Raw genomic sequence first — 27,943 nt, forward strand, 5'->3', positions numbered from 1 at the left:
CGTATTAATTATCACATAATGCCAGAAAGACTAGCAAGCCCTGGTGTAAATATGGTAGATAGTTCTACGCACATGCATGCTTGGAATATGTTATCGAGCTAATCTTTCCTCGCACATTTGAGGTTTTGGAACCTTGGGTGTGTGATATTTTTTCCCTTTGCATTACTGACTCAGCCACCAAACATGTAACTTAAGGTAAAAAAGAAAAGAAACGGCCTACCCACGTGGCACGGGATCTTGCAGTGAAACTATGTGCATTTATTAATCCATAATTCTGTATAAAAATGACTCTGACACGTGAGCGCATACTACAGCTAAAACTAGCAGAAGCTTAAATTTGTCTAAAATTTAGGTAGTAGGCGCAAACACCATCGTGCCGATCAAAAGTTTGAGTGAATGCATCGCATCAACTTTGGTGAACCTTGAACGACGAAACTAAGGCAACTTTTTTTTTTTTTTTTTTTTTTTTTTTTTTGGGAAAAAATGAATAAAGTAAACGATACGTATTTCTGTACACCACAATACAGTCTGATGAGGTTCTTTCGATAGAGGGAATGGCAAATTCGAGATGCAAGAGCCCTCACACGTGCAAGCTACTTTGTATGGATACTTGACCAGATTTACACCATGATGTATATGAGAGACGCGACACTAAGAGGATACCTATTTAGGCAAGTACCTAGGCATACAAAAGGAATTTCAGAAATTGCAGACAAACAAATGACAGAGGAGAAGGCAGAGTACATAGTAGAGGAGGTGGCAGAGGAGACAGCAGGGCAGACACGATAGAGAAGACACAAAGAAAACAAGTGACAAGAGGAGACAAGCCTGGATGGAAGAGCACAGCAGAGACTAATGCCAGTTGTTCCTTTGTGTGCTTGCACATGAAAGCCAGATATGGAGGTGGTTGCAGGCCATTTATGAAAAGTATAACTGAATAGACCCAAGCTACCGCTTGCACTTGATGCAAAAGAGGAATTTTGCCGATGATAGTTGCCACCCTCCCATTTGTGGCACATGCTAGGTAAGTCTCACTAACTCACATGAAGTTGACAGTCAGAGCCAGCAATGATGATGGCCTTTATATGTCAAAGTATCAGGCATGCAAGACCCATTTGCCACGAACCAAAATGGAAAACTCCATGGTTCCCAGTTATCTAGAAAAAGGCCTTGACCAGCCCAGATGTCTTCTTCAATTCATCTGAGCTGCATCTCAAGACGTGTCTCACCTTGAGCATCAACAACATTTTTTTCTTCTCTCAATGTCACACAAGATGGCCGAGAACATGATCCACGCGATCCTCTTCGCGCTCGACCTCGGGTTGGGAGCGATGCATATTGCCGAGTTCACCATGGGCCACGACAAGCACCCAGAGGCGGACCACGACCACGCCGCGGTGAGGGTGTACGCCGGCCTCAACACGGACGACCTGGTGGACGCCGGCGGGACGGGTCCTGACGTGCGCCTGTGGAACGAGCGCGGCGTCTTCAGGGGCGCCAGGTGCGCCGAGAGACCCTGGGGCGGTGAGGAACGCGTGAACTTCCTCAAATCGGGCGACTGGGACGACATCAAGGTCGGCTTGTACGAGGCCGAGGGGCAGCCGACGTACGCCCTGTTATCGGGCAACGAAGATGCCGTCTGCATTGCCTACGTCACAATGACGAGGCCGGACGGCGGCAAGGGCAGCGTCTTGACCGGCAATTGGGCCCGCGCCTGCGACACGAGGCAGCATAACGTGTCCAACTACCAAACGTACCCGGATAACCCGACGGAGATTCCATGGTAAGCTCTCTCCTCTCTCCTGTCCCGTCTGTTCTCACATGCCGTGTCTACTCATCCCTCTCACGTGGTTTCTTATACTATACCCTCCCCTCTTCTCGTACCCTCCCCCCCCTATTCAACTAACAAAATGGAACTCCCTACCCCAGGTACTACTCCAACGTTGTCATAGACGACAACAAGGATCCCCTGATGTGCATGTGGCTCGGTCAGGGTGGCGATGTCTCGACCACCGGGGTATCGATGCACTTCCAAGACTTTGCGGCTTCGACGCCGCACAAGGGTGAGGAAGGCATCCAATTGTAAGTGCAGTGACAGCTGAAGCCCCGCTCTCCTACAACTTCATGACAGCCGAGCGAATTAGTCTCTAACAGCAGCCAAAACAAAACGCCCCCAGTTACTGCGAGGGAAACCCTTCCCTCAAATTCTACACGGAAAATCGCGCCCAGAAGGCGTTCATCTGGAAACCAGAGCCATACACTCCGGAGCCCGTACCCACGCCCGAGTACCCCTTTGACGACGTGGCCTTCAACAACGCATCTCGGGCGTACTGGGAGGCGGCGCAGAGTGGGCAAAACATCACCTACCAGCCGCCACCGCGACCACCGCGACCACCGCCGCCGCCGCCGCAAGAGCCGCAAGAGCCTGGGCAGTTCGAGGAGGATGGAGGAGAAGATGAAACAGCCGTCGAGAGGAGGAGTCCCACTGCCACCTCCTTATCCGCCAGAGTACGCAGCCTCCGGCGCTGGCTGACGGGCCGCCAGGAGCATGGTAATGGCGGGCACGAGGAGCACGGCCACGGGCCGCCGCCAAAGTCGCCACCGAATCCGCAACCCGTGCCGCCCAAGATGCGGCGGCCGTCGTTCATGACCAAGCGGGCCGAAAAGTGCGAGTGGACCGGCTTCGAGGGGAGTTACTCACCCGACAAGGGCTTCCCCCAACCCTTCGGAACCTCCAGGCCTTGGCGTGCGTGGCCGGGAGAGCGCCCGATAGACAGGTGGGAGAGAGCTGGACGTCCATTCCGGCGCTCTCTGGCGTCGTCGGACACGCGCATCGTCTTCTCCAACAACACGGCCCAGACGGCCACGGCGCTGTGTATGGGCGGCTCCAAGGGCCCCAAGTTTGTGTCGTGGACCGAGGGCAAGTACTGCAACCCGAGGACCAACGAGGTGCTCCCGCTTTGCGACGGCGGCGGTGTCACAGAGGACTGCTTCGACACGGACCTCTTGGAGCTGAGGGTGCGGAGGAGCCTGGCCAAGCGAGAGCTCCTGAGCGATGGTCACATGGAGGACGACGACATGGACCACCACCTGCTGCTGCAGTGGTTCCAGCCGGGCGAGGAGGCGACCACGCTGCTGAGGCCCAATAGGGAGAAGAGGGATGACGTGGCCGAACGTAAACGTGCCAGGGTACTGGAGAAGAGAAGAGAAAAGATTTAGTTTCTTCCTACATGTTTGGCCATCGTTGAAAAACAAATAGACAAGAAAAATGGAACATATAGGAGAAAGTAAAAACGCCAGGCACACTTGGCCCCTTTCTATTCAACCAGCCAAGTCCATCTGTTCGTAAATTCGTAATTGCGCAACAAGGCAGAAAAAAAAAGAACATGTCGCGCTGGTATATATAAAAAAAACCGTTTACCCCTCTTATATCATCCTCCGGGAAAAGCCGAACATTTCCACACCCCCACCCCCCACACCCTCAACGTCACACCTCGTCGTGGTCCCAAAGAAGTTGTCTCCCGTCACGAGTTGAAAAGGGATCCGTCGGCGACATGATGGTTTCGGTCTCCACGTGTGTGCTGGAAGGATCTTGTGGTGGGTAGGTGTAGTACTGCTGTTGCTGCTGTTGTGGCTGCTGCAAAAAGTCGCAATCCCACCCGGCTGTCAGGCATTGTTCGCAGGCAGGCCTGCCCTCGTCGCACTTTTTGTGTCTTGTTCTGAAAGAATCGATCGGGGAAGGGCAAGGAAGGAAGGCGCCGCGGAAAAGTGGTCAGCTAACTTTTTTTTTTTTTTTTTTTTCTTTTTTTTCATGCCCTTTTCCTTCGCATCCACGGTGTGGAGGAACTGTTGGACCATCCTCAAGACACGGAGTTAAGGAGATACAGTATCCCCTCCTTCCCAGACGAAACCTCCCAAAACAAAACCCATCCAAAACAAACCATTGTGAGAAAACAAGGCATTAACAAAAAGAACTCACTTGCAAGTTTGGCACCCAGTGCGGACCTTGGATGTGCCCCAAGCCCCCGGCCGGCGCTTCTTGGGCGGCTTGGACACCTTTTGTGAGCCCGAGTTTTGCTGAGACGCCGAGCCTCCGGCTGCTTCGGTCTTGCCTGATCCGTGAGTCTTGGAGGCCGGCATGGCGCGGGATGTGACTGTCTTTTTGACGGGTACATTTGACAGAGAGGGAAAAAAAGAAAAAAAAAAATACAAAGACAGCAAGATGCAAAAACTCAAGATAAAAAAAAAAGGAGTGGGATATTGTTTATAGATATCGCCTCAGTCAAATATCTTTTTTTCAGCCGCATCAAATAGTTTCAACTTTGAAAGAAAAAAAAGGAGAAACGCGGAAGAGCCGGCGGGCTTATACACAAGATAAAATGATAAAAGTGCGGCTGGGGGAGGAGGGGGGCGAAAAGCGAAAGGAATGAATGGTGCTTCGGGTTAATGTTCCTTTTTTGTTTGTGTCGCGAGACGCCAACGCACCTCGTAAGAAAATAATAACAATAAAAAAAAAGGCCAAGGTCTAGTTGGGAACTAGGCCAAATAATCACCTGCAAAAACATTGGTCGTCTTACCTCTTGTTTTGAGTCAATGGAATCATGGAACAATAATAGGGGCATGGACAAGTTTACGATGATTGGCGAATGGCGGCTCAGAGAGCGTATTTAGGCCTCCAGCTGATTTATCTCATTTCTCCGATGGAGTGGAGCAGAGCATGGCTCATTCAGCTCTTGGCAGCAGTTGGGAACGCACAGTAAGCTGGGAACGGGTTGTTGTCTTTTTTTTTCTGTTTTCTGTCTTCGTCTCATCGGCCCCATGCCAACGCCCGCTTGATTGCGACACCAAAGCTTGGGGGGTGGGATAGGCTAATGAAATGACCAATCCCTCCTCAAAGAACGATTCGGAAGGGGGGAAAGGGGGTTCGAAGGGGGCAAAATTTGTCGCTCTGCGTAAAAAAAAATAAAAAATTTAAAAAAAAAGTACCCTGGTTTCGATGGCATGACCTTTATCCGCAGTGACCTATCAGGGCGACTAAAGTTCATTTTTCTGTGGTGATATACATAACCCACATGCCCACTGCGTTACCTGCTTGTCAGCACTCTAAATGTCTCCAAAAATGTCAGCTCCAAATTCCGACCCAACAGCCATCCACATGCAGCTGAACGCGAGTTTTTTTTTCCCCACAAGCAATACACAGCAGAGTCGTTCTGTCAATCACCGAAATACGCCGGATGGGGACCGTAGGATTGCCGAGAGACAGGGTCCTTTTGTTGGTCGGCGACCCGAATCTTGACCCAACTAACTTGCTGACCTGGCCTGACCCGGCCTGACCCGCGTCAAAGGTTTCAAAGGTTCAGGGGCCGCCCATCCTCGGTGTTCCCGTTAGATTATAAATCTTTTGCACGTCCTTGAGAATGGCCTCGTGATCGACCTTTAGATCCTTCAGCCGGCCGTCTTGGAAGCCAAAGACCCAGCCGTGCACGATGGGGAAGCCGTTGGCCTCGTAACACTGCTGGACCGCCGCCGTCTTGATGACGTTGCGGCATTGCTCAATGATGTTGAGCTCCACCAGCCTATCGTAGCGCGCCTCCTCGTCCGGGATGGCGTCGAGCTCGGCCTCGTGCAGCCGGTAGACGTCGCGGATGTTGCGCAGCCAGGGATTCAGGATACCCAGGTCGCGAGGGGTCATGGCAGCTTTGACACCACCGCATCCGTAGTGACCACAGACGACGATGTGCTTGACCTGCAGGTGCTGGACGGCGTAGTTGATAACGCTCATGACGTTGAGGTCGATGCTGCAGACAAGATTGGCGATGTTGCGGTGGATGAAGGCCTCTCCGGGGCCAAGTCCCGTGATCTGCTCGGCAGGGATGCGAGAATCCGAACACCCAATCCAGAGGTATTCGGGCTTCTGTCCAGCCGTCAGTTTTAGGAAAAAATCCGGATCCTTCTTGGTCTGCTCAGCGGCCCAGACCCGATTGTGTTCAAATACGCGGTCATGGGTCTGTTGCAGGTAGGTTGCGAGTTCCTTCTTTTGGTCCGCCATGCTGGCAGTTGATGCGTTGGCACTCGGGTTGGTGGTGGTGGTGGTTGTGCTGGCAGCGGCAGTGGTGGTGGTGGTACTTTTTTGCCCGGATGCTGATGGTGGGGCTGCAGAAGACGATGATGACTGAGCAGTACCAGTTCCTGACGGTCCCGAGGCTATGGAGCGAACCGATTGCAACACAGATGGGTGTGGAGGGCGAGATGAATTATTTTGGCAACTGGAAGCGAGCCTTTGTAACTGTCGCAAATGAAACTGCGGGCGAGCAGCAGCGGACAGCCGGATTTTAAACATGATCGGCCCAACGACAGGACAGGACAGGACAGGGCAGAGTTAGTAAGAAGTCTCTTGGTTTCTTCTTTGCGCTCTCTGCAGGAGAGAGTTTTTGCCAGGCGTACCACAAAGGCCGACTTTGTTGAACGCTAACGACGAATCGGGCAAAATACCGCAGTTCCCTCTGCTCTCGTTCTCTCTACCTTGCAGATAGATGCACCCCCCGCGAAAGAAGAGTGAAAGGTGGGTGGACCTTGCCAAGGTTCGTCAGCCAAGTTGGGGTACGATCAGGTAACTGCTGCGGAAAGCTGCCAACTAGGCCAGGTATCTCTCTGTTGTGTAGATGCTTAAACACGATGAAATTTGGTTGGGGAAGACGTTTAAATTTGATCAGCTGCCAGCCTCACCGAGGATGATCAAATTTCACAATAAACCATAGTGTCAAGTAAAGTGAAGACCCCAAGAAAAAGACAAGGGAAAAAAATTAAACAAATTAAACAGAAAAACTTGTTCGCGTCGCTACAGAAATAAACACCAACTAAAGATAGGCGGCGCTGGAAGTGCACTGGCACAGGAGGGGCAGGACTTTCCTGAAGGGTTAGCGTTGGTCTTGGCGCTCAACATGATCCTAGACTTGCCTACGCCTATTCGCTGATCGAGTAAGACTGAACCCCACCCCCATCGAGGGAAAACTCAACAATCGGTATGGGAATCGAAAAAATCCCATGTTGAGGCACTGCAAATCTGTGCCTGATCAGGTCTTGCAGGCTTCCATGGGTTGCCATGGATAGAAGTCATAGGAAAATATTGGGGTATATGGATCACCAATGCATTATTAGGTATTATGCAAAATTCCTTGGCAAGAGAACTCTGATTCTTTATTGATTACCTTAGGTAGCTACAAGGAGAAGATTTTCTTGACATGAGCGGAGTCATCCTAAATAAAAGCTACCATCCTTGGACGACCTGACACGCACACAAAATCAGTACCATGGCGTGACTCCAGTTCAAAGCTTATCAAGAAGTGTGACACGGATCAACTTCGTAGCAGATGTCTGTCTATATCATTGCATGTTGTAACTTGAGGCGGGGGCGGCACTACCGATCGGAGTTAGTCCAATGATAACAATGGGCGAGGTTTTCTTTGGCAGCACGCCAAGGTGCGAACCGCTTGTTCTTCGCTTCGTATTCAATACCACTCGTTTCCATTTTCCGCGTACTTGAACAATACGCTGCGTACCGGCACACTAGGCATGTACTCCGTAAATAGAACAAACAGCCATCATACCTTAAAACGACAACAACGAATGTGCTGCTATGTGGACCAATGTCCCGCAGCACAGAAACTCGACCTACTGTATACATACTGCTCGGAAACGTTCTTCCAGCCCTAAATGAGGGCACATGTCTTTCAATAAAAACTCTCTCTAGAACTAGCTATAGTAGACGCGAGCACTTGACTAGGTCGGCATTTGAGAACCCCCTTTGTCTCTCACTTCACCTGCTCAACTGCTGCCCCTGAGCATGGTAGCCCCTTTTCCATCCCACCAAGACCACACGCCCTAGTTCTGGACCAGGTCCATTACTACGCGGGTGCCCCGCACCTTGTCCGTTCCGCTTCGGTGTACAGATATATCATAATGGAGGTGAAAAGTATAAAATAGCCTTTGACGATCTACTTCATGCAAGGCACATTGCAGATCCAGGAAGAAATATGACAAGGCCCAAGCTGGTTCTCCTATTGGAACTGCAAGAAAAATGCCAAGGAACTCTCGCCACAAAGAGGGTTTGAGCCGTAAACCAGGGGACGCGGTGGTCGACGACGATTGGGTGAACGAGGCGTTTAGAAATCATTGCAGTGTTTCTGCGTCAAACAAACTGCCCGGACTGGTGAATCGACACGTCCTGAAAACGGAACCTTTCGTATGACCACCTTGATCCCATCCACGCGAGCTCTTGCATCCTGCGCTGTACGCCCAACACGAGAAGGTCAGTCTATGCGAAAAAAAAACCTCACAGGCACGTGAGTTTGGTCCTTTCTCTGCAGTGTTCATAGTGTTCCATCCGCCATTTGCCTCCATCGTTCACGAAGCGTCGTGCTGAGAGTGTCATGCCGGCGTATGCGGAGTCGAGACCGCTTTTGACATGTGCAAAAGCCAAGGGAATACCGACCTTCATTGATATGTTATTCCATAGACCGGATCCCTCGCATACCTTCACATGCTTTCAAAAAGGTGTAGCCAAATATTGCCAAGTGAGGTGCTCATGATTCTAAGACGATCAAAACGCCGTTGATCCATGCTTTCATAGATTTCTACTTTTTTTGTTGTACATTATATAAAACATTGCCGTGCCGTCGCAATAGTACAGGTAAGTATAAACATGGGGGATGCGTTGCGAGTTGTTTTACAGTCTCGTCGCGTTTATGAAATCCTCTTTCCGGTCGACGACAGCTTATAGCTGGGAGGTGGCGTATACTTGGGCTTTGCTGCTTGTTTGGGTTCTAGTATACCCAGCTGCAATGGGGACAAAGCCAAGTTAGTATGGTTTGTCACACACACACAAAAAAAAAGGGGTTTGAACAAACGGAGGACGCACCATGGTCAACAGCTTCCACACGACATCTGTGGGTTGTGCTCCAACACCAACCCAGTATTTTGTTCTTGTGATATCCAGTCTGATGTCCTTGTGCAGCTTGCCAGAGCTGTCGTATGAATCCGGCTTGGGAATCGGGTCGTAGGTGCCAAGCACCTCCATAGGTTTCGAACCAAGTGCCGTCCTGTGGGAAGAAAGAAACAGTTAGCAACCTTAACGCTGCAAGATCTAGATTTCTTTTTGTTGGACAAGACCCGTATATACCTGGCTTGGGTAACAACAATGTTGTAAAGGGGCTGGTGTGGCCGCCCGAAGCGGGCGAGACGGATTTTGACGACCATGGCTCGTTTTGCACCAATTGACGATCGAAAAGCGTTGATCAGATGTGCTGGGCACAGCTTTGAGGTGCAAGCAGCAAGGACTGCCTCGGCGAATGTTTGTATTGTTCGGTATCGACTCGCTAAATCGATCAAGCCCGCTGGTCCAAATGTTGTCGTTATTGAATCCTCGCGACTGGAGCCGACGGGTCGCGACGGTCGTGACGCTAAATTGAGCAGAGAGCTCCAAAAATTTGGGCGGGTAACGGCACATGGATCTTCCGACGAGCTCCCTAAGCGAGCCCCACTTGTGTGCAGGAGAGCGAATGTACACGTGATTTAAAACGTGACCGATGCCATGCTGGGCAGGACCATTGAAGAAGGGGCCGCCCATGTACGTAACGTACATGTGATGTCAAGGTTGGCTCATACAAATTGCACCTGCCCGTCGATGTGTCGTCATTTGGTGGCTCGCAAGACGAATAATTTTTTGACCTATTATTTCAAAAATCCGCGTATAACCCGCTCAATCTCAAGAAGCATGCGCATCTGAGGAAACGGTCAAGACAAGAGACAACCAGACTGAAACCCCAGCTATACATTTGCAATCACCATGGCCCTTAAGGTGAGCAGCAAGATATGTATAGGCAACTTCATCAAGTATCAGTCTTTGTCTCTAATCGCTTGTCTGACGCTTTACCCGGATTCAGACCCTCTCCGCAAAGGCAGCCACTGCTCTTGATCAGGAGCTCATGAGCACCTGCGCCTTCTCACTCGACCAGTTAATGGAGCTTGCTGGACTCTCTGTCTCACAAGCTGGTAGGTCTGGATCGCTATAGGCTTTGTTTTATTTACACCTGCCTAGAATACTAACATTTATGCGGTTCGCAGTGTTTAAAGTCCACCCACCTGCCCGAGGACGCCGCATCCTCGTTGCTTGTGGACCTGGAAACAATGGTAGGTCCAACTCATTTCCTCTGCCAGCCGAGGCAGTTTCTAATCCTTTTAGGTGGCGATGGTCTTGTTGCTGCTAGACACCTTCGACACTATGGATACCAACCATCTGTCTACTACCCCAAACGAGGCAAAAATGAACTCTACCAGGTACGCTTAGAGATTCCGTATGTCCCACGAACCATCCATCGATCTCGAATCCATGCTTCCCCCAATCTCGAACACCCATCAGCACACCTTATTCTTTTTGGTGGTGCTGGCTACCTCATGCAGGAACAGAATAAAACTTTTGCTCTAGTCTGGGCTTCTTTGTTCTGGTTTTAAAATAAAACAATGAATGGAGATTGTTTTTATAACACACGAAAGATGCTCTCTGCACTCGGACTCCCATCTATTCCCATCAGTGTGCATTCCTTTCACGCCTGTTTTTGTTGGTTCGGATGCTAATCGTATCTGCAGCGTCTGACAAAGCAGCTAGAGGACCTCGAGGTCCCCTTCGTGGATGACTTTGGTGTTGCCCTAAGCGCATCCGATCATGTGGTGGACGCCATATTTGGTGTGTGATTCCGATTTGTGGGCACTGACGCAAAACTTTATATTTTTGCTGATGACGAACTGTTGCGACTATAGGTTTCAGCTTCTCTGGTGAAGTTCGTGAGCCATTCCCAGCTGTTATCTGGGCTTTGGCAGAGACAAAGGTCCCAGTGACCTCGGTTGATGCGCCCTCGTCGTGGGATATCGAGCATGGCCCTCCAGAGCCTGGGCATGTTGGGTCCAACTTTATTCCTGCAGTCCTAGTCAGCCTCACCGCGCCAAAGCCTCTGGCCAAACACTTCAAAGGCCGTCATTTTGTCGGTGGCAGGTATGTTGTTCCTTACAAAAAAAGCTTCGTCTTTGCTCAAGCTGTTGGTCTTGTCGATTCATGAGTGAGACATAACATGGTCCTCACCAAATGCAGGTTTGTCACGCCGGCGATCGCGAAAAAATACAACCTCGACTTGCCCGACTATGACGGGCTCGATCAGATCGCCGAGGTTGCAGCAGGCAGCGCCAGCCCCGAAAAACTTTGAAGTTGTTGCACTACGGGTGCTCGGTGAGGTGTCGTTGTATTCTGAGATTCGCCCAGCCGCTCGTTTGGAACCAAGGGCCGCAGCTTTATTCATTGTCACCGTACGCCCATCGCTCTGTCGTCTGCATGTGCCAATTCCATTGTCTTCATATAACTGCACAACCTCCCGTACGGCTGTTTGGGCACACGGGGCTTGGACATTTCCCATTGTCCATCTCGGTGAGTTCGACCTTTGTCCCATTCGCGCACTCGAGCAGCGGGGGATGGAAGTCATGACAAAATGCGACGTATACCAAGTACTCTTTCCCACAGACAGGGCATTCAGCAGTGTGCTCAGTGCACATCTAGGCCGGCCAGTAGGACCGCCTGACGAGACCGTCGAACGGGCCTGAGGAACTTCGTGGTTCGGGTTTGTCTCGTTGATTCGGTTGCCAATAGGCACGAAAAGGGTTCAGGTCTGATTGAAAAATGGACCCGAGCTTTGAACATCCACGATTCGTCAACTTTTTTTGGTTGGCGATTTTGCGATAACAGAACAGGTGTAATGCGATCCAAAATGTGGACAGCGCTCTTGTCGAAGTTTTTGGGCTCTGCGTTAGATGTTATATTTCCTCTGAGCAGACAAGGACTTGATGGTGATGTGTCTTCAGATCGATGATGGAAGCGTGGCGTTGGGCGAATACCAGACGCCAGGAACAATATCTCCGGATGGACCCGCCGGCCGCTCACCCAAACTCTTCCAACGTTCGGCCTGCTGCAGGGGACGCTGTCGACGACGATTGTGGGGGGTAGCCGGAGTTATTTGCGGGCAGGCTTCGGGTCAGGCCGCTTCAGCCGACTTTTAACTTTTTCAAACTTACTGGCTTGTGCTGGACCCTGCCCTTTTGTTCTCTTGTTATAAGCGAGAGTGCTCGTAGCTAGGGTTGTTTTGTAGGTGCGCATCAGACACCGTCCATCTGAGGCACCGCGGCAAAGAAGCTGTGGCGAAGTCGCACTCGCAGCATGGCCTAGCGTACCGACGCAATGGTGACAGGCTTGACTTTGGGGGTGGGTTGTGACAGCGAACCAAATTGATGGGCGGCCCTCGACGATGCAACACAAGCTTGGGTGGTGCAGACCACTGCTTAAGTTGGGAAAAGAACTATAAAGCCAGGCAAGGGAGCCCCTTCACCTTCCCAACTACAGTAGTTCCTTTAACCCTCTTTTCTGTTTAAGCAAGTGTGGCGCGTGTCCGTGAGGAAGGGAAAAAAAAGCTGCTACTCCCCTCTTCACCCGCCCAGATTATGCTCTCTCTGGGGACTACCCGCCGCTCGACTGGGCTTTGTGTGGTGGCGCTTGCGTGCGTTATTGCACTCGCAACAACGCCCAGGGCCCGGAGCAAATGCTCCTGAATTCCCCTGACATGGCCCCGCCACCCGACAGGAAAAATCGGGGCCTGACAGGTCTAGCCTTCTTCTACTGGAAGAACAGCAGAGGCGTTTCGCAAACATGCCAAAGATGGATCTTTTTTGCGTTTGTGAATAAGGGCTATGTACTCGGAAGGGTTCACTTCAACCGTGTGGCATAGGATGAACAAATTGCAAATGGGGCGCTTTTTTTTTCTTTTTTTCTTTTTTTTTTTTCCAAATGACAACGAATCTATAATTGTCTGCCTTGCTTTGATATGCGTCGCTGGCGAAGATGCTGGAAGTTTTGAGAAGTTTCCTTCGGGAACTTTAGATGCGACATTCTGACACTAAAACCTCCGGGTTTAGGTTACACGCAGATCTGGGAACCGTTGCTGCCCAAATATTGCAATTAATACCGCGTTGGAGCAAATCCCTACACAGTTATAATAATTATAATATTAAGAGAAAAAAAAGGGAGAAAAAAAAAAACAGATGAAAAAAAAAGCTTGGCCCGAGAACCCTGAATCGGGGGTTCGAAGCGCAAAGCTGAACCGTTAGTCGGGCGGTCGGGGACTTTGAGACCGGGGCAGCCTGCCAAGCAAACGGTGGTACACGGTTTGATGGACTCCCAGTGAAAATTGAGCTCCCAAGGTACTATGGTAAGTTGACCTTCGGCGGTAAGTTGGGCCGGCGCGACCGCATCCACAGTCGTATTCTGATTTTTTTTTCCCTTTTCCTCTTTTTTCATTCGCTCCCCGATCCTATCAAAAAACGTATACCCTTGCTCACCACCCAGCAATCGTGGTCTTTTCTTCCTCTCTCTTTTTTTTTTTGTTTTACCCGAATAGTATACGTACAGTATCTCTCCACCGTTTAGTTCCTTTCCTTACTCTTGTGGTAACGAAGTGGTGAGGGGCTGAGGCTGGGACAGGGCTACCTTATCCCGTCTAACTCGCCCGATCGCTGCACGACACGCATTTGGCGTGACCGTACCCGAAGATCGGGTGGATCAAGGACACCCTGCTGGCGAAAAATATTACCCGCTCTGTTCTCTCTGTCTTTTATTTTATTTTAATTTTTTTTTTTTAAAAAAAAAAAAAATGTCTCGCGCAAAGACAGGAGGTAATAATTTACTATACGTTTCTGGACGTTATATACACCGCCCAAGTTGACCTCGATGGAGAGTGCTCCGAATCTCATGCATTGGTAAACTAGGTAGGAAGGTAAGTAGGTGTGTATGTGCTTGCAACGGTTTACCTTGGCATACATAAAACCACTAATTGGTAAAAGCATCCCACCTTTAATTAGTACGGTAACACCAGTAATGTGGCGCAGAGGCCGGGCACAAAAAGAAGACGAAGAAAACAACACCAAGTCAAAACCTACTGCTCCGTACCTACTCCGTACACACGAGGAGCGCCACCATGTGCATGCCCCGCTTTCTCTTGAGCTGCCTGCTTGCTGGCTTTCTTTTGTACTTGGAACCCCGCCATCAAGTGGTATTGTGGTAAGTAGCAGCCGGCAGACCCATGCAAGCCATGTCACCGAACTTTCGTTCGCTTTTTGCCCCATTACAGGTATGGATCCCCGGTGATATGCACCTTTAGTGTGGCGCTGAGGAAAGTGCTTCGTGGTATGATGATGTTTCGAGAGGGAGACTCTTTTTTTTCTTTCTTCTTCTTTTTGAGTTTAGAGCGTCTGATCTTGGCTGTAACTATTTTGTTGGACAAATGCGATGCGACATACCAGTAAGTAATACTTGCATGCCGGATATTCCGCCCAAGTCGCCTCACTCGTTTTCTTCACCGAGGCGAACCGCCCCCTTGGCATTTCTATTTGTACTCCTCTGTGCCAAGTAGGTCGATCTCGCCTCTGCCGACCTATCACACTTGTTTGCCTGCCGCCAAAAAGCCAGCGTTTACAGTTATACTATTTGCGGGCGCATCTTTCATTTCATTTCTTTTTTTTTTTTTTTTTTTTTTTTTTTATTAATTGAGACGCAAGAACTGCAAGGTTGTACAGGGTACATGTGTGTAATCCTCTTCCTGACCGAGTCCAGGCTGCCGTCTACGTAACCCGGCCCGGCTCAAGCTCCGTGTCTTGAATTCCTAAAGTCGCATCGTTGCCTGTAACGTCAAGTGTAGTTATAATACCCTCTTATGTGTTAGATGGGCCTAAAGAATACTTTGGGAATTTGGTTGGAGAGTGGCAAAATACTTCAGATTCACCAGACCCACCTCCTCGCGCATGCTAAGTTTGTACCAAGATATCATGCATTTTGGACCAGGTGAGCATGACCCAACTTCTCGTTGCAAATCCTGGTGCCATGTGAACTTACACGCTCGTCATCAATGGTACTCTGTAGTTGCAACGAAAAGTACGTTGTACGAGTTTATCATCCTTCAAAGTTGTTACCCATTCGTTTTGATATCAGAAGGCAGGATGGGGGTGGTGGCGGCCCACTTCACCCGGCTTGCCGGGATGCACACCATGTGGTAGTCCCTTGCCGATGAGCTGCCGGCCCGCATCCCAGTATAACAGTGACAACTAAGTATAGGTCCAGATGCAAAACACTATTTTGCAAAAGTGTATACAGTGGTACTGTGTGGCATCGACATTGTATTAGAGCCTCTTGGCTCACTTGGGATTATACCTGTATTACTAATCAAGTACTATCCTATTATGTGACTGAAAATGCAAGGGATTACGTTGTAACCCATCATTATGGACATGGGCTTTTTGTCTGTGGCGGAGGTTGCCGCTCCAACAAGTAGTTTGCCGCCGGCAGTTCCTATTCAGATCACCGAATCGGCATCTCCCAAAATTGGATGAAAGGAACGAGCAAACAAAGGAACAAAAAAGGAAAGTGGCGAAGACAATAAAATATTTCCGGAGTATTTTGATACAAGAAACTGACTAAACTTTTGCCAGTTTTTCGGTGGCAACGCGGGAAACAGTTTCTGCAAGGTTCTACAGTACTTCCCTGAGTGTAAATCACGTGGGAAGGTATGAGTCAAAACTTTGCTTTGACTTGATGCCCAAAAATCCAAAATCCAAAGGAGCCCAGCCAATTTCAAAATATTCATCCAGTCCACTTCGTCGACAACATTTGTCCCTGTACGTGGTATTTCGGTCCAGACCCCTATGACGCAATATGGTGCTATTCGACAATTCTCGTCTAATGTTCCTGGAAGGTATATCCATGCTTCCGCGCTTAATTCTTTGCTTTGCCGTGCACTACCTGTTGTCAAGGTTTCTTTACAAGCCCCAAAATTACGTCATGGTTTGTTTCGCAAACAATTGGAAGTCTAGAACTTCCAAAAGGACTGCTGAGTAGGGCAACCTTTTCTCTTTTCTCTTTAAGAGAAAAAAAAACCAAAAAATAAAAAAAAACCCCCCAAAAAATCAAAGATCTTCAGCGCTATACCTCGGCTTGTTTAATATCTTTAATATCATTACCGCTTTACCCCTACTAACCGCGCCTAGTTTCGTCTTATAGGTACATAACTGCAAAGTACCTACATACTCCGTACCTAACAATCAAGTTCATCTCCCTGCTGATTGGATGTACCCGATGGCCTGTCAATGTTCCCCCGGTACCACATCACCGACTCAAGCAAAGCCTTCCCATTTCTTAATGGTACCACAATCATGTCCCGCTCGATGACATTGCGCTATCTTTGTTTGATGACTACCACTACGTATCACGGCACTGCACGACTTGCATGACTTGCACTTCAAGGCTTCCGACTCCACCTACTTAATACTACCACGCGCCTACCTGTGGTAGCGCTGCATAGTCTACCATACCTAGTACGAGTACTATGTTGTACCTGAATAGCCCCCAATTTCTTGGCACCTATCACGCGCCAAGGTCCATCAGAGTGGTAGATTTGAGATATCCAGATTCAAATCTCCACCTTGAAAGATAGGACAGTTGGCACCATGGCCAACCAATGTCGATCTACCAATTCTTGTATAGTGATTGTCTTGCTGACTTCCCACCACCTTCCAGGGACATGATCGTTCATCAGGTGGGTAAAGGACCCGGTCTGCAACTCAAGTGATTTGCAGGCTCTGTACCACGTTAGGTGACTGACAGACGGGGCACTTTCTTCCTATGGCATAGCGGTCGGTGCCTCTTTTCCTGGATACCAGGCATGAATCGCACCCACCCACTCACTCGCTCACAATGCATACTATAGCAGTTTTCCACGTAATCTTGCCTCACAGGCCCAGACTAGCACCGTGTTTCCATCAAAACCGCACAAGGGAAAAGCGGAAAAGCCACAATCTGACACCCCCGCCATTTTTTTGATGGGGATTTTTATGAGTATGTGACTGATACGGCAGGTGGCGACCAGACCAATGTCTACAATTCTTTGGTATACAGTAACACGACGCAGTGACCCATGTGGGTGGCCAGTGTGTTGTCACGCCACAAGTATGCATCGAAAATGTGTCCGACAAATGGCAAACAACTTCAGGATCTCTACTCCGGTAGATCTGTACCTGTGAAAGATGAAGACCAAACCAGGGATATGACTCCCCCGAGATTGGATCCCAAAAAGCAATTACAACGTTTGGCGGACGTTAACATTTAAAAACAATGGCAATGTTATGGCCTACGCCGTTGGAACCTACCTGAACATGGTGAAAAATTGGAGGCAAAGCCGTCGCTAAGTTTCACAGCGCAATGCGCGTATCAAAGTTTATCGGTAGAGGATGTTCAGGCAGGCCGCAGCAAATGGCGGTAAAGTGCTCGGGCTCGAGAACCGTAGCGAAAAACTTTGTTTTGTTTTTTTTCGGCCTGGTTGCATACAAGGACCCGAAGCTCACAAAGCTAGACAACGCCAAAATGACTACCTGGGTGGACAACATCAAACGGTTTTCAGTCGAGAATGGAGCCGACGACAAGTATTTCTTTTCCCTCAACTACGCCGAACTTAACCAGAACCCTCTGGGCAGTTATGGAGAGAAAAGCCTTGGGTTTATCAAGGAGGTTGCCAACGTTAATGTTGCTGTGTGGGTACAACTAGAAAGGCAAGAAGCCCGATTCCCTCCACCTTTGGATAAACAAACGCACCAACCCTGCATGGAATGGTCGGACCTGACGCATTGTTTCAGAGTGCTCCCGCGAATGGCTCGTCTCGAGTAACATGCCGCCACACGAGATGTGCTCAAAGTTGGCCTCGAGAAAGTCAACAAGCACATACGCAGGGTTGCCCGTCACCGCCCCAAGCTCACGCACCCGCCGCACCCACTCGCCAAACGGAATAGTACACTCGCCGTCCAGGCCAAGCTCCCGGCTCAGCAGGGCAATCATGTCCCCCCAGGGCTGCCTGACCGGGTTGTCCACATGATAGACGGGATACGGCCGGGGTGCGGCGAGCAGATCCACCAGCGTCCCGGCGACGTCTTCCACCGGCGTCCAGGACAGCACACCGCCCAGCCGCGGCAGCATCCCGAGGGTCAGCGACGACTTGATCATGAAGGAAACGTGCTCGGCCTCGTTCCAATACCCCGTGGCGCGCGACGCCGCGATCTGGCCCAGCCGCACCGCCATGGGCCGGAACGCGGCGCCCCAGCGCGGGTCGTGCAGCGTTGCGTCCACCATGAGCTCGCACGCCCACTTGGCCTCGGCGTACCCGGCCGGCAGCACGCTGTCGACCCCGCGCACGCGCTCCTCGGACACGGCGCCGGCGGGAGCGCGCCCGACCACGGCGACCGACGACACGAACTGGAAGACGACGGCCGCGGCGGGCTGGCGCAGCGCCGCGTCGCGCGCCAGGTCCAGCATGCGCCGCATGATGCGCAGCTGCGGCTCGAAGCCGCCCACGCCCCGGCTCAGCGTCATGAGCCAGCCGTTGTGCACAATCTCGCCGGCGCTGCGCGTCAGGTCCTGGTAGGCCGCGTCGTCTAGGCCCAGCGCGGGCTGCGACAGGTCCGTCTCCCAGACGACGAGTTTGGATCTGGCCGAGGCGTGGCGGGGGTCGTTCAGGTCCATGCCCGTCTTGGCGAGGACGGCTTCGTGCTGGCGCGCGGCGGCGTCGCTGTGGGGCCTGCGGCGGTTGAGACAGATGACGCGCGCGACGCTGGGGTCCGCGGCGAGTCTCGCTACGACGTGCGCGCCTAGACCGCCCGTGCCGCCCGTCACGACCACCACGCGGTCTTGGGTCCTCGCGGCTCTGGGTCCGGTCGATTGCTTGGTTGCGGCTTCTAGTTCTAGAGGGGTGGCCCAGCCTTGGGTCATGGTGCGGACGTAGTCCATCACCACGGCCTGGCGGGCCGCTGATTGTCAGGCCGGAAAATCAGTCTTTGGCATGTTTTGAAGGCGTGGCTCTCCAACAGATGATGACGAGGACGAGAGCGGCGTGGAAAGGTCTGGTTCTGACCCGGTTGGACTCGTGTCGGCACTATATACATCGACTGCCGAAACCGTCGACGCCAGGATGGACTTTTCAGACTTTGTGCTCTGATGAAAAGAATGCCCGGCGGTAACCGACAAACCTGACGGTGGCTTACGACTGCTTGGACTCTGTAATTCGACGAGATTTTGCACATATAAAATCAGCTCAGCAACGGTCCTCGCCTCCATCAGGGCACCCTGGTCTACTTCGAGCTTCAGAGCACCTCGGATCTCAGACGCCAGTTCCATGTTCATGAGCGAGTCGATGCCGAGATTCGCAAGCTCGCTGTCGTGGGTGACGTCGCATGCATCGAGGCCTGAAAGTTGGATTAGGATATTGATAAGCGTGGGTGCAACTTCCGGCTTCTTTGCGCTCCTTGTCGCCGTAGAGTCCGAGTGAGATTTGGCGGGGTGGACTACCGACGGCGCGGACATGTGCGTGGCGTATCTCGCCTCGAGTTGTCCATTGTCGACAATGTTTGTAAAAGGTACCGTCACTGCCGAGTGTGACTTGGATACCGGTCGTGTTGGCTCGGTACGGCTAACCCCAGCGCAACGTGCAATTGTCCTCTGCATGTTGGACCGAGGCACTTTGGCCCAGCTCACACCGAGCATGACCTCGAGCAGCTTCCCGGTTGAAGCATCGAAAGCAAACACGTCACTGACAGCCGATTTGTCGGACGTGCGGTGATGGGTCGCCAGCACATGCATATCAGACGGCGGACGATGGTCCTCCGGGCCCGGGACTCTCAGCCACCGCTCCAGTCCGCTGAAGACGTAGATGCAGGCGGGGTCCCGATCCACGGCCAGGCAGTTCATCCACATCCCGGCAACCTGCGCCAGCGTGTCCGCCGTGCAGGGCTTGATCCACGACGCCTGCCCGGCGTGGTCGTCGTCGAGTCGGCGGTTGACAATGGCTGCCGTCTGTCTGTCGCGGGATGTCAGTCTTTGGATGCCACGGTACTCGGCGCAGTACTCGACCACGTCCTCAAACATGTGGTAGACGCTGTTGTGCGAGAGGCTGTTGTCCAGATCCATGGCGCTGCCGTGCAGCAGCCGCTCAATCTGGCCCATGTCAACGAGGCGTGCAAACTGCGCCACTTCTCGTCCGACTACCGGGTCGCCGTGGGAGGCGAGGGTGATTTTCCCCGTCGTGTGCACAATCTTGTTCTTGGAAGCCGAGTCGAGTCTGTCGGTGCTGTAAACCTCAAAAAGGAACTCGGACCTGTCGCCATGGTCTCGGTCGACATATCCATCATGGCCACTGTTCTTGGAGCCAAGAAGACTACATTGTGTCGAAGCGGGCGGCATCTCAAGCCAGACCATATGATCCGGGTTGTCGCAGAGGGGTGCGGAGCAGACCACGTCGGATATGAGCGGCTGTCTTCCCAATGCAGAGAGTAAACTGCTGCTGTCTCGGTCATCTCCAAGGCCGGGAGGTGTGCAAATGGTCATGCACAGAGCCTGAACAACAAGGTCCAGCTGCACAAAGACGGGGCAGACTGCAGCCGTCCGAGCCATTAAATGGCCATCTAGAAGCTTCTTGTAGCGGGGGTGTTTGTTGTTGACACGGAATCTGATCTTGTCACTGTCGCCGTCTACCAGGCCGTCAAAGCAGACCAAGCCACTGGGTGAAGCAGCGTTGTGCGTAGCCTCATCTTCTCCCGCAGCCCCTGGCAGGTCTTGGGGCAAAGGGAGACGATCGAGCCAGTGACGCGAGGGCTCAAACTGGTACGGCGGGAGCAGCAAGGGCGGCGATGGGTCACTCCTGGCCTGTAGGGGATGGTGTGCCCAGAACTGTGTAGCTGGCCCGGCGCCGGCTCTCCAGAGATTCAGCGTTGCGTCCACAAGACCGTCCCAGCACTTTGTAGACTTGGCTGCTGGACCGCCGCTGCTGGTGATGGCTATGGGCTGGAACTTGAAGTGCCCATCCGGCTGGTCGACGAGGGCCCGGCTGGCCATGTTGGTGATGGTGGATGCGGAGCCCGCCTCGAGGAAGATGGCCCCCGTGCTCTGGTACCTGTCGGCCAGCCGCTTGACGGCATGATGGAAGTATACCGGGTTCCTCATCTGGCTAGGGAAATATGTGGCATCCAGCGCCTCATTTCCAGCCTCAAACTCGACGGCCTTTTCCACATGAATAGTCTGTTTGCTGAAGGTCAAGGTCTGAGCGCACCGTGCCAGACCCTCAACAAGGTGTGGCTCAACGAGAGGACTGTGAAAGGCATGCGACACGTTCAGAAGCTTTGCCTTGACCGACTTGTTGTTGGCTCCCGAAGCAGCAGCACGGCCGTTGTTCAAAGTCAAGTCCCTCGCGATAGCTTCCACAGCAGCGGTGGTGCCAGAGAGCGTGAAGCTGCGAGGCCCATTGTAGCACGCCACGGCCGCCTGGCTGCCGGAGCCCGCAACCACGTCCCGCACGTCAGCCAGGTCGGCCTCGACGGCGAGCATGCGCCCTCTGTCGGCGCCCCAGCGATCGCGCACGAGACGGGCGCGGCCGACGACCAACCTGACCGTGTCCCGCAGGCTCAGGACGCCGGCGACGCAGGCTGCAGCGAACTCGCCAAAGCTGTGGCCGACGACCGAGGCCGGCTTCACGCCGCAGTCCATCCAGCAGCGGGCGCACGCGTACTGCAGCGCCAGGAGCGCCACCTGCAGCTGCACGGGGTCCGCGAGCGGCGTGGTCTGGAATATCGCCGGGTAGATGCTGCCGGCGCCCTGGGCCCTGGCGACGCCGTCGACCTCGTCGAGGTACTTGCGCAGGATGGTGGTGCGGTCAAACGTGTCCCGGTCGAGACCGACGCTGGTCGACACCTGACCGCCAAAGCACAGGATGACGGGCTTTTGGACCGGGAGGGGTGTGGAAGCGTCGGCGTGCGGCTGGACATGATCCCCAAAGGCTTGAAGCTTGCGCTCGAGCTCGTCCAGCGTGGAGGCCTTTGTGAAGAGGCAACGGGGGAGGGTCCGGTCTCTTTGGCGGGATGCGCTTGCCGATATCTTTGCCAGCGGCGACGGTGCAACGCCGGCTGACTTATCCCTCAGGTTGGAGATGAATTTATGGAGTGCTCCTGCACATCGCCGCAGGGCCTGCTCGTCGTGGGCCGAAAGCCAGAATGGGTACTGCCGGTCACCACCACTCTCCTCAACATTCATGGCTAGTCTTGTCTTTCCAACCCGTGGCGGCTGCTTGACAAGGATACACGTGTTGGAACCCGAGGCACCGTAGCTGTTTACCAGTGCTACTTTGTTTGGGACATCCCAGGCTTTGACCGACCCTGTCTTTTGGATGTCGATCATGTCGGCGGGGCTAGCTTTGAGAGATGGGTTGATGGTGTTGAAGGAGACCTGTGGAGGAATTTTGGCCTTGCACATCATGAGAACGACCTTGATGAGCGAGATGACACCTGCCGTGCACTCGGTGTGGCCAATGGCTCCCTTGACGGAGCCGAGGGAAAGTGGCGTATGGCGTTTCGAGCCGCCAAAGACTTGTCGTATTGCGCCGTACTCGGCCGGATCACCAACTGCAACATCCACAAAGTAAGCAGAGAACGGACAGGAAAAAAAGAAGGACTCGACTCACCAGCCGTCCCAGTGCCATGAGCCTCAATCACTGATACATGGCTCGCGTCGACACCGGCCTTGTCCAAGGCGGTGCTGAAAAGGTCCGACAGGGACGACTCATTAGGCACGACGATGGGCGTCGAGTTACGATTCTGCTGCACCACGGTGGCGCCAATCACGCCGAGTATCTCATCGCCGTCGGCGAGAGCCTTGTCCATCCTCTTTAGAAAAACGGCCGCGACGCCGTCCCCGCGGCAGTATCCGTCGGCGGCGGCATCAAACGGCTTGCACTGGCCCATGGGGCTCAGGAACGACGCGGCCCCCAGGTCCTGGAACCACTGCGGCCCGCACATGACAAAGGCGCCGCCCGCCAGCGCCGCGTCGCAGTCGCCGGCCAGGATTGCGCGGCACGCCTGGTGGATGGCGACGGCGGATGAGGAGCACGCCGTGTCGAGGGTCACGCTCGGGCCGGTCCAGCCGAAAAAGTGGCTCACCCTGCCGGCCACAAAGGCGCGCAGCTGGCCAGTGGCGGAAAAGGCCGTGGGCGCGTGGCAGGCTATGTTTTGCTCGTAGTCGCACGTGCTGCAGCCGACGAAGCAGCCGACGCGGTCACTATTAGTACTGCTGCTGCTGCTGCTGCTGCTGCTTCTGCTGTTGTTGTTCAAGTGACCCGCCTGCTCGACTGCCTGATACGCGACCTGCAGCATGAGCCGCTGCTGCGGGTCCATGGCGGCGCTCTCGCGCGGCGTCTTTCCGAAGAAGCGGTGGTCGAATTCTTCCGGCGCCGAGAGTAGGTTCGCGAACCACCTGCGTGACTGGTCTGGCGTGCGCAGCATGGTCTTGTCGAAGGGGCCGAAGCGGTCTCGGGATACTGGGACGTGCTGGGACTTGCCGGCGCAGAGAAGGTCCCAAAAGTCTTGGAGGCTGTCTGCGCCGGCCACCTTTGCCGACATGCCGATTATTGCTATGTCGTCTTTTGAGTATGGTGTGGTATCTGGGGCTGGGTAAGCAAGCAAAGCAGATTTATCTAGTTAGCAGGTTCTTTTTTAAATTCAAAAACACCCAAGGCAGTGCAGGGCTCGTACAGTAGTACTCGGTCGGGCCTGTGCCCGCAGCATGACGGCTCATGTAGTTGTACTTTACGCGCGACGCAAGCTCGGAAAACATGGACGGCGGTATAGGCCTCTCGAGACCAAACACGATGACCTCGCCGTCGCGCAGAGATTCACGCTCTACCGTCCGAAACGTCTCGAACCATCGCAGTGTGTCGACCAGGATGGCGCGCAACGCATGCTGGTGCAGGCGACCTTGGTGAACCGTGCCCTTGCCATCGTTGAGGCGTGGCGGCAGGCAACAGGCCGATGCGTCGGGCAGCTGGAACTCGGGGTGCGCGTCGCAGAAGGCGTCGAGCTTGGCGGTTGAGTCGCTGTGGTGGGTGTCGTGGTACCGGCCGTGAAGACCAGATACGATGGTGGATTGTATCGATGCCGCTTTGAGCGAGTGCCGCAAGGAGGGGAGTGTATGCAGAGGTCCGGTTATAGTGGCGCTATTTCGGTCGAACCAGTTTGAAATGTAGGTTTCTGGGAAGCTCTTGAGGATGCTTTCCAGAGCAGAGGGAAAGCTGCCATCGGCGTCCAACTGCTGCCATGAGATGCTGAGCGCTCCCGACTTGGGTGCTCCTGGCCCCTCGTGTATATCCACCACACTTCCGATAAGCATGCCAAGCCGGATGGCTGCGGCCGCATACATCCTGAACTGAGCCTCATTCCTGGAACTCGTGACGACAAAGGCACTCAGTAGACCAACGCAGTAGCCGACCGCCTCGGCCCGTCCCGAGTCGCTGGACTCTGGCCCTGAGGACTGTAGGCCGTGGTCCATGCCAGCGCGGACCAAGAAATCGCCATACTGCGCTAGCTGGGCTACGAGTACGAGCGGGATGAGAAGCTTGTTGGCGAGCGGAAAGGATATCGATCTCGCCACTCTTGCCCTCTCTTGTGCGGTTGCGTTCCTATCGACGAACCGGCTGAGGCTATCCAGTTGCGTAGCACCCGTCTCATGACAAGACTTGTCTTGGCCGAGAGAGGAGAGGACGGGGCGTGCTGTGGTGTAGTCTTTGACAAGGTTGAATGTGATGTCCAGTAGCCAGCCCTGATGGGAAGTATTTGCAAGTTCACAGATGCCAGATATGGTGCTTAGGTCTATCGACAGCGGCAGAGGGCCAAACACCAAGAGGAGGGGCTTGGTGCCTGCACTTGGGCCGGGTGCCATTGTGTAATTTAGGTGATGATACTGTACTTTAGAGAAATGTTTTTGTGTGTTGTTTGTCCTTCGCAGTTGGAGATTATCTTCATGGACGACAACCATAATATGCACCATAATCAGCTCGATTAAACCTCCAAGGCTTGCATACTATTTAGCAAATTAAGAAGGTATGCTTGATTAAGCGCGCTATCGTTTATTCCGGCAAGCATCCGAGCAAAGGACCGACCCGCTAATCATTCTGGGTCCTACCCTCGTATGCATAGACTTTAGGTAAATGTTTGCACCTCTATGGATACACGAATTGCACGTAAAGTGTACAAAAGCGCAATTTGTAATACGTTTCCATATTGCCTCTTTCGATGCAGTGACACCAAGGCCGCCCATCTTTACCGAAGAGGAAGTAATTCAACCGGAAGGGGAAGTAGTCTAACTGGAAAGGGCCCCATATTATTGACTTCGATAACCGAAATTCTAACCCACTTTCCGGACCGTTGATCGGTGGGGCGGATGGTCGCCAGCTGGTTGAATACATAGTATTAGGTGAGGATATGCAACTGAAGAAAAGTATAAATCAACTTTGTTTTGAGTTTTGTGATATGCAGAAAGTCGGTGAAAGATATCTTGGACATATTCACATGCACGCGGGGGCTAAAAATCGCCCTGCAAATTTTAACCTTGGGTTAAGCTAAGCGAGGATCGACAATCTATAATTCTACGGGCGAACTAGTGTCGGGAGGTACGATAATATAGTTTTAAAAAGGGGACTTTACGACTAAAATCCATGGCCCCTGGCTATTTCCAAGCCATTCCCCCACTTTTCTATATGTGTAAAATACCGCCTAATTAGGAATAGATAACCCTACCATCATAGTACCATGACTTGAAAGTATTGTTACCGTAGTAGAAAGGCATGACACTGCCACCATGCTTACAGGAATATTCCTTATCTGGCTACCACTATATCGATGCTGCTGCCAGCTGGTGCCTTCTACCATGAGTCACAGACGGGCTTTAACCTTGCTCGTCACAAAGCGAGACGTACGCTGGCCCGAGAGAAGCTCTAGATACGTCACACTCGCCTCCTCCACCATACCCTCGTAGTCAAAGTGCCAAATCTTGTGCGAGCGATCCCTAATCTCCTCAAAGCACGACTTTGCCTTGAGAAGCCTCGCCGGGTCCCCCCATTCGCGCTGCTGGTGCAGATCCGTGATGCGCCGGCTGCTGTTGACGAACCACTGGCACCGCGTGCGCCGGACGGCGTCGTAGCTCGCAAAGGCCGCCTCCAGTGCCGCCGCGTGCTGCTGCTGCTGCTGCTGCTGCTTCCGCACGCGCTCCAGCAGCGTCACCAGGCACAGTGCATCCTCCATGCCTATGCCGGCCCCCGCGCCGTGCTGGGGTGCGCTGGCGTGGGCGGCGTCTCCGGCCAGGACCACGCGGCCGCTGTTGAAGGCCGACAGGGGGTATTCGGCGAGGTCGAATATGCCCCACCTAGGCAGGGTCTCGTCGGGTAGTTGTCTGATGAGGTCCACGACTGTGGGGTTGAAGCGGGCAAAGACTCGCAACAGGTGAGCCTTGGAGCCGTCGTTGCAGGTCAGCTGCCGGTGGTCGGGCCACTCGTTGGGGTCCGATACGAAAACCGTCATGCTGACCAGCGTCTGGTTGGAGACGGCGTAGTGCAAGAGGTTACCTCCGGGGCCGAGGTGGTTGTTGAACGTCTTTGCCCTGCGCTCTCCCAAGATTCTGATGGCCGTGTCCATGGGGATCACGGCCCGGTAGGCGGCAATGTGTGTGTAGGTGGGGTATGAGGCCGGGTTTTCCTTTCCGAACATGACCTCTCGAACCTTTGACTTGACTCCATCGCAGCCTATGACCGCATCAACCGTGACCCTTGAGCCATCCCCAAACACCAGTACTTTCCTGCCTGTCCTTCTTCCCTCCTGGTCAGAAACCTCATCAACAATATCCTCCAGCCGCTTCTGCAACTCAACCGCCCCCGACGGGAGCAGCTTCACCATCTGAGCAGCAAACTCATCCCTCCTCACAGCCACGAAACCCTTGACGCCAGCACTGAGCTCATACAGCTGCTCCTGCCACCGGGGGTCACGGCCGGGGTGCGAGTTGAAACCATCGACCCAGCGAAGGTAGTCGTTGGGGTCGTCGGAGCCGGCTGCGCTCGACAGCGGCACGGCGCCGGCGCTCCAGAAGGCCTTGGCGATGGCCGGGTCCAGCCGCTCCATGCAGCGCTGCGCACAGGCGGTGAAGGCAATCCCTGCGCCGACGGCGCCGATGGCACGGGCCTGTTCGTAAACCTTGACTTGTATTCCGCGACGCAAGAGGCCGCATGTGATTGCCAGGCCGACTATTCCGCCTCCGACCACGGCCACTTGGAATTCATGCGGCTTGTCAGTGTCGTTGTTGAAATCCACTGGGGGAGACATGATGGTCAAGTGGCAAGTGATGATAAACTGGGCCCTAAGAATTGGGCAAAAATGGGCCGGCAAAAGAGCAAGTCTAGACTGTTTCTGTCTTCATTGGTTGTTGTTGTTGTTGTTGTTGTTGTTGTTGTTGATTTAAGTGTAAGCTGTGTCTTGGCAGGGGTTGAGCTTGCGATAATTAAGTGGGCATACACAGTGTCATACAGCCAGGGTAATTCCCTGGACACCCTCACTGCTGGCGTACTCAGGTGCCATTGAAACGATAACGAAAGAGGGGGCAGCTTCTTTTTACAAGACATTTTGTACTATATTCCATGACTTGGTCTGTTTTTTATTGACTTGTCATAAATCGTGCATGGAAAGTGGGAAGTGTTATATATTAAGGTTTCGGTTGCCAAAAAAAGGTTGATCGCCCTAGATGCGGTCGAGTCAAGCTTTTGGAATATTATATTGTGAAAAGGATTGAATAGTGCTCATGTTTTCCACAGGATTCGACCATGACAGATTTTGTAGAGCGAGTACCGAAGTAAACCCGAACATTTACCCATACGAAATATACTACGCTAGTTAGACTAGAGGCCGCATATAAAGCAAATATATATCACGGCCAATCAATTGCCTAGCTAACGACTCG

The 27,943-nt window shown here is 52.9% G+C and overlaps 7 protein-coding genes across 7 annotated transcripts; 2 read left to right on the forward strand and 5 right to left on the reverse strand.

Moving 5' to 3' along the window:
• Positions 1–1,262: 1,262 nt before the first annotated feature.
• On the forward strand, positions 1,263–3,219 carry PgNI_10826 (uncharacterized protein; the record flags this gene model as incomplete). The annotated part of the gene is made up of 3 exons (XM_031130800.1): positions 1,263–1,783; positions 1,930–2,082; positions 2,178–3,219. The coding sequence occupies 3 exons, from the start codon at positions 1,263–1,265 to the stop codon at positions 3,217–3,219; spliced, it is 1,716 nt and encodes a 571-aa protein (XP_030979680.1).
• Positions 2,716–4,524, reverse strand: PgNI_10827 (uncharacterized protein). Its single transcript, XM_031130801.1, has 2 exons — positions 3,980–4,524; positions 2,716–3,719 (listed from the first exon to the last, which is right to left on the reverse strand). The coding sequence occupies exons 1-2, from the start codon at positions 4,138–4,140 to the stop codon at positions 3,488–3,490; spliced, it is 393 nt and encodes a 130-aa protein (XP_030979681.1). The 5' UTR covers positions 4,141–4,524; the 3' UTR covers positions 2,716–3,487.
• An 832-nt stretch (positions 4,525–5,356) lies between these two features.
• PgNI_10828 (uncharacterized protein) lies at positions 5,357–6,340 on the reverse strand (the record flags this gene model as incomplete). Its single annotated transcript, XM_031130802.1, has 1 exon — positions 5,357–6,340. One exon carries the CDS (start codon positions 6,338–6,340, stop codon positions 5,357–5,359), a length of 984 nt encoding a protein of 327 aa, XP_030979672.1.
• Positions 6,341–8,479: 2,139 nt separating this feature from the next.
• Positions 8,480–9,445, reverse strand: PgNI_10829 (uncharacterized protein). Its single transcript, XM_031130803.1, has 3 exons — positions 9,179–9,445; positions 8,918–9,098; positions 8,480–8,835 (listed from the first exon to the last, which is right to left on the reverse strand). The coding sequence occupies exons 1-3, from the start codon at positions 9,253–9,255 to the stop codon at positions 8,743–8,745; spliced, it is 351 nt and encodes a 116-aa protein (XP_030979673.1). The 5' UTR covers positions 9,256–9,445; the 3' UTR covers positions 8,480–8,742.
• Positions 9,446–9,829: 384 nt separating this feature from the next.
• Positions 9,830–12,876, forward strand: PgNI_10830 (uncharacterized protein). The gene is made up of 7 exons (XM_031130804.1): positions 9,830–9,856; positions 9,942–10,050; positions 10,123–10,188; positions 10,241–10,335; positions 10,645–10,741; positions 10,816–11,047; positions 11,144–12,876. The coding sequence occupies exons 1-7, from the start codon at positions 9,845–9,847 to the stop codon at positions 11,253–11,255; spliced, it is 723 nt and encodes a 240-aa protein (XP_030980010.1). The 5' UTR covers positions 9,830–9,844; the 3' UTR covers positions 11,256–12,876.
• Positions 12,877–17,504: 4,628 nt separating this feature from the next.
• Positions 17,505–24,880, reverse strand: PgNI_10831 (uncharacterized protein; the record flags this gene model as incomplete). The annotated part of the gene is made up of 5 exons (XM_031130805.1): positions 17,505–17,508; positions 17,733–18,922; positions 18,992–22,572; positions 22,632–23,612; positions 23,698–24,880. The coding sequence occupies 5 exons, from the start codon at positions 24,878–24,880 to the stop codon at positions 17,505–17,507; spliced, it is 6,939 nt and encodes a 2,312-aa protein (XP_030980103.1).
• Positions 24,881–25,872: 992 nt separating this feature from the next.
• PgNI_10832 (uncharacterized protein) lies at positions 25,873–27,312 on the reverse strand (the record flags this gene model as incomplete). Its single annotated transcript, XM_031130806.1, has 1 exon — positions 25,873–27,312. One exon carries the CDS (start codon positions 27,310–27,312, stop codon positions 25,873–25,875), a length of 1,440 nt encoding a protein of 479 aa, XP_030980008.1.
• Between the last annotated feature and the right edge of the window lie 631 nt (positions 27,313–27,943).

This window comes from Pyricularia grisea, chromosome VII (assembly GCF_004355905.1).
Source record: "Pyricularia grisea strain NI907 chromosome VII, whole genome shotgun sequence".
NCBI lineage: Eukaryota > Fungi > Ascomycota > Sordariomycetes > Magnaporthales > Pyriculariaceae > Pyricularia > Pyricularia grisea.

What these genes read in the sequence shown, in the direction of transcription:
- PgNI_10827 (XM_031130801.1), bottom strand. Translation starts at nt 4,140, where the DNA reads ATGCCGGCCTCCAAGACTCACGGATCAGGCAAGACCGAAGCAGCCGGA. An exon ending in ACTGGGTGCCAAACTTGCAA is followed by an intron (nt 3,720 to 3,979) that starts GTGAGTTCTTTT and finishes CGATTCTTTCAG; the next exon opens with AACAAGACACAAAAAGTGCG.
- PgNI_10829 (XM_031130803.1), bottom strand. Translation starts at nt 9,255, where the DNA reads ATGGTCGTCAAAATCCGTCTCGCCCGCTTCGGGCGGCCACACCAGCCC. An exon ending in ATTGTTGTTACCCAAGCCAG is followed by an intron (nt 9,099 to 9,178) that starts GTATATACGGGT and finishes TTCTTCCCACAG; the next exon opens with GACGGCACTTGGTTCGAAAC. An exon ending in TGTGGAAGCTGTTGACCATG is followed by an intron (nt 8,836 to 8,917) that starts GTGCGTCCTCCG and finishes TCCCCATTGCAG; the next exon opens with CTGGGTATACTAGAACCCAA.
- PgNI_10830 (XM_031130804.1), top strand. An exon ending in ACTCTCTGTCTCACAAGCTG is followed by an intron (nt 10,051 to 10,122) that starts GTAGGTCTGGAT and finishes TGCGGTTCGCAG; the next exon opens with TGTTTAAAGTCCACCCACCT. An exon ending in TTGTGGACCTGGAAACAATG is followed by an intron (nt 10,189 to 10,240) that starts GTAGGTCCAACT and finishes TAATCCTTTTAG; the next exon opens with GTGGCGATGGTCTTGTTGCT.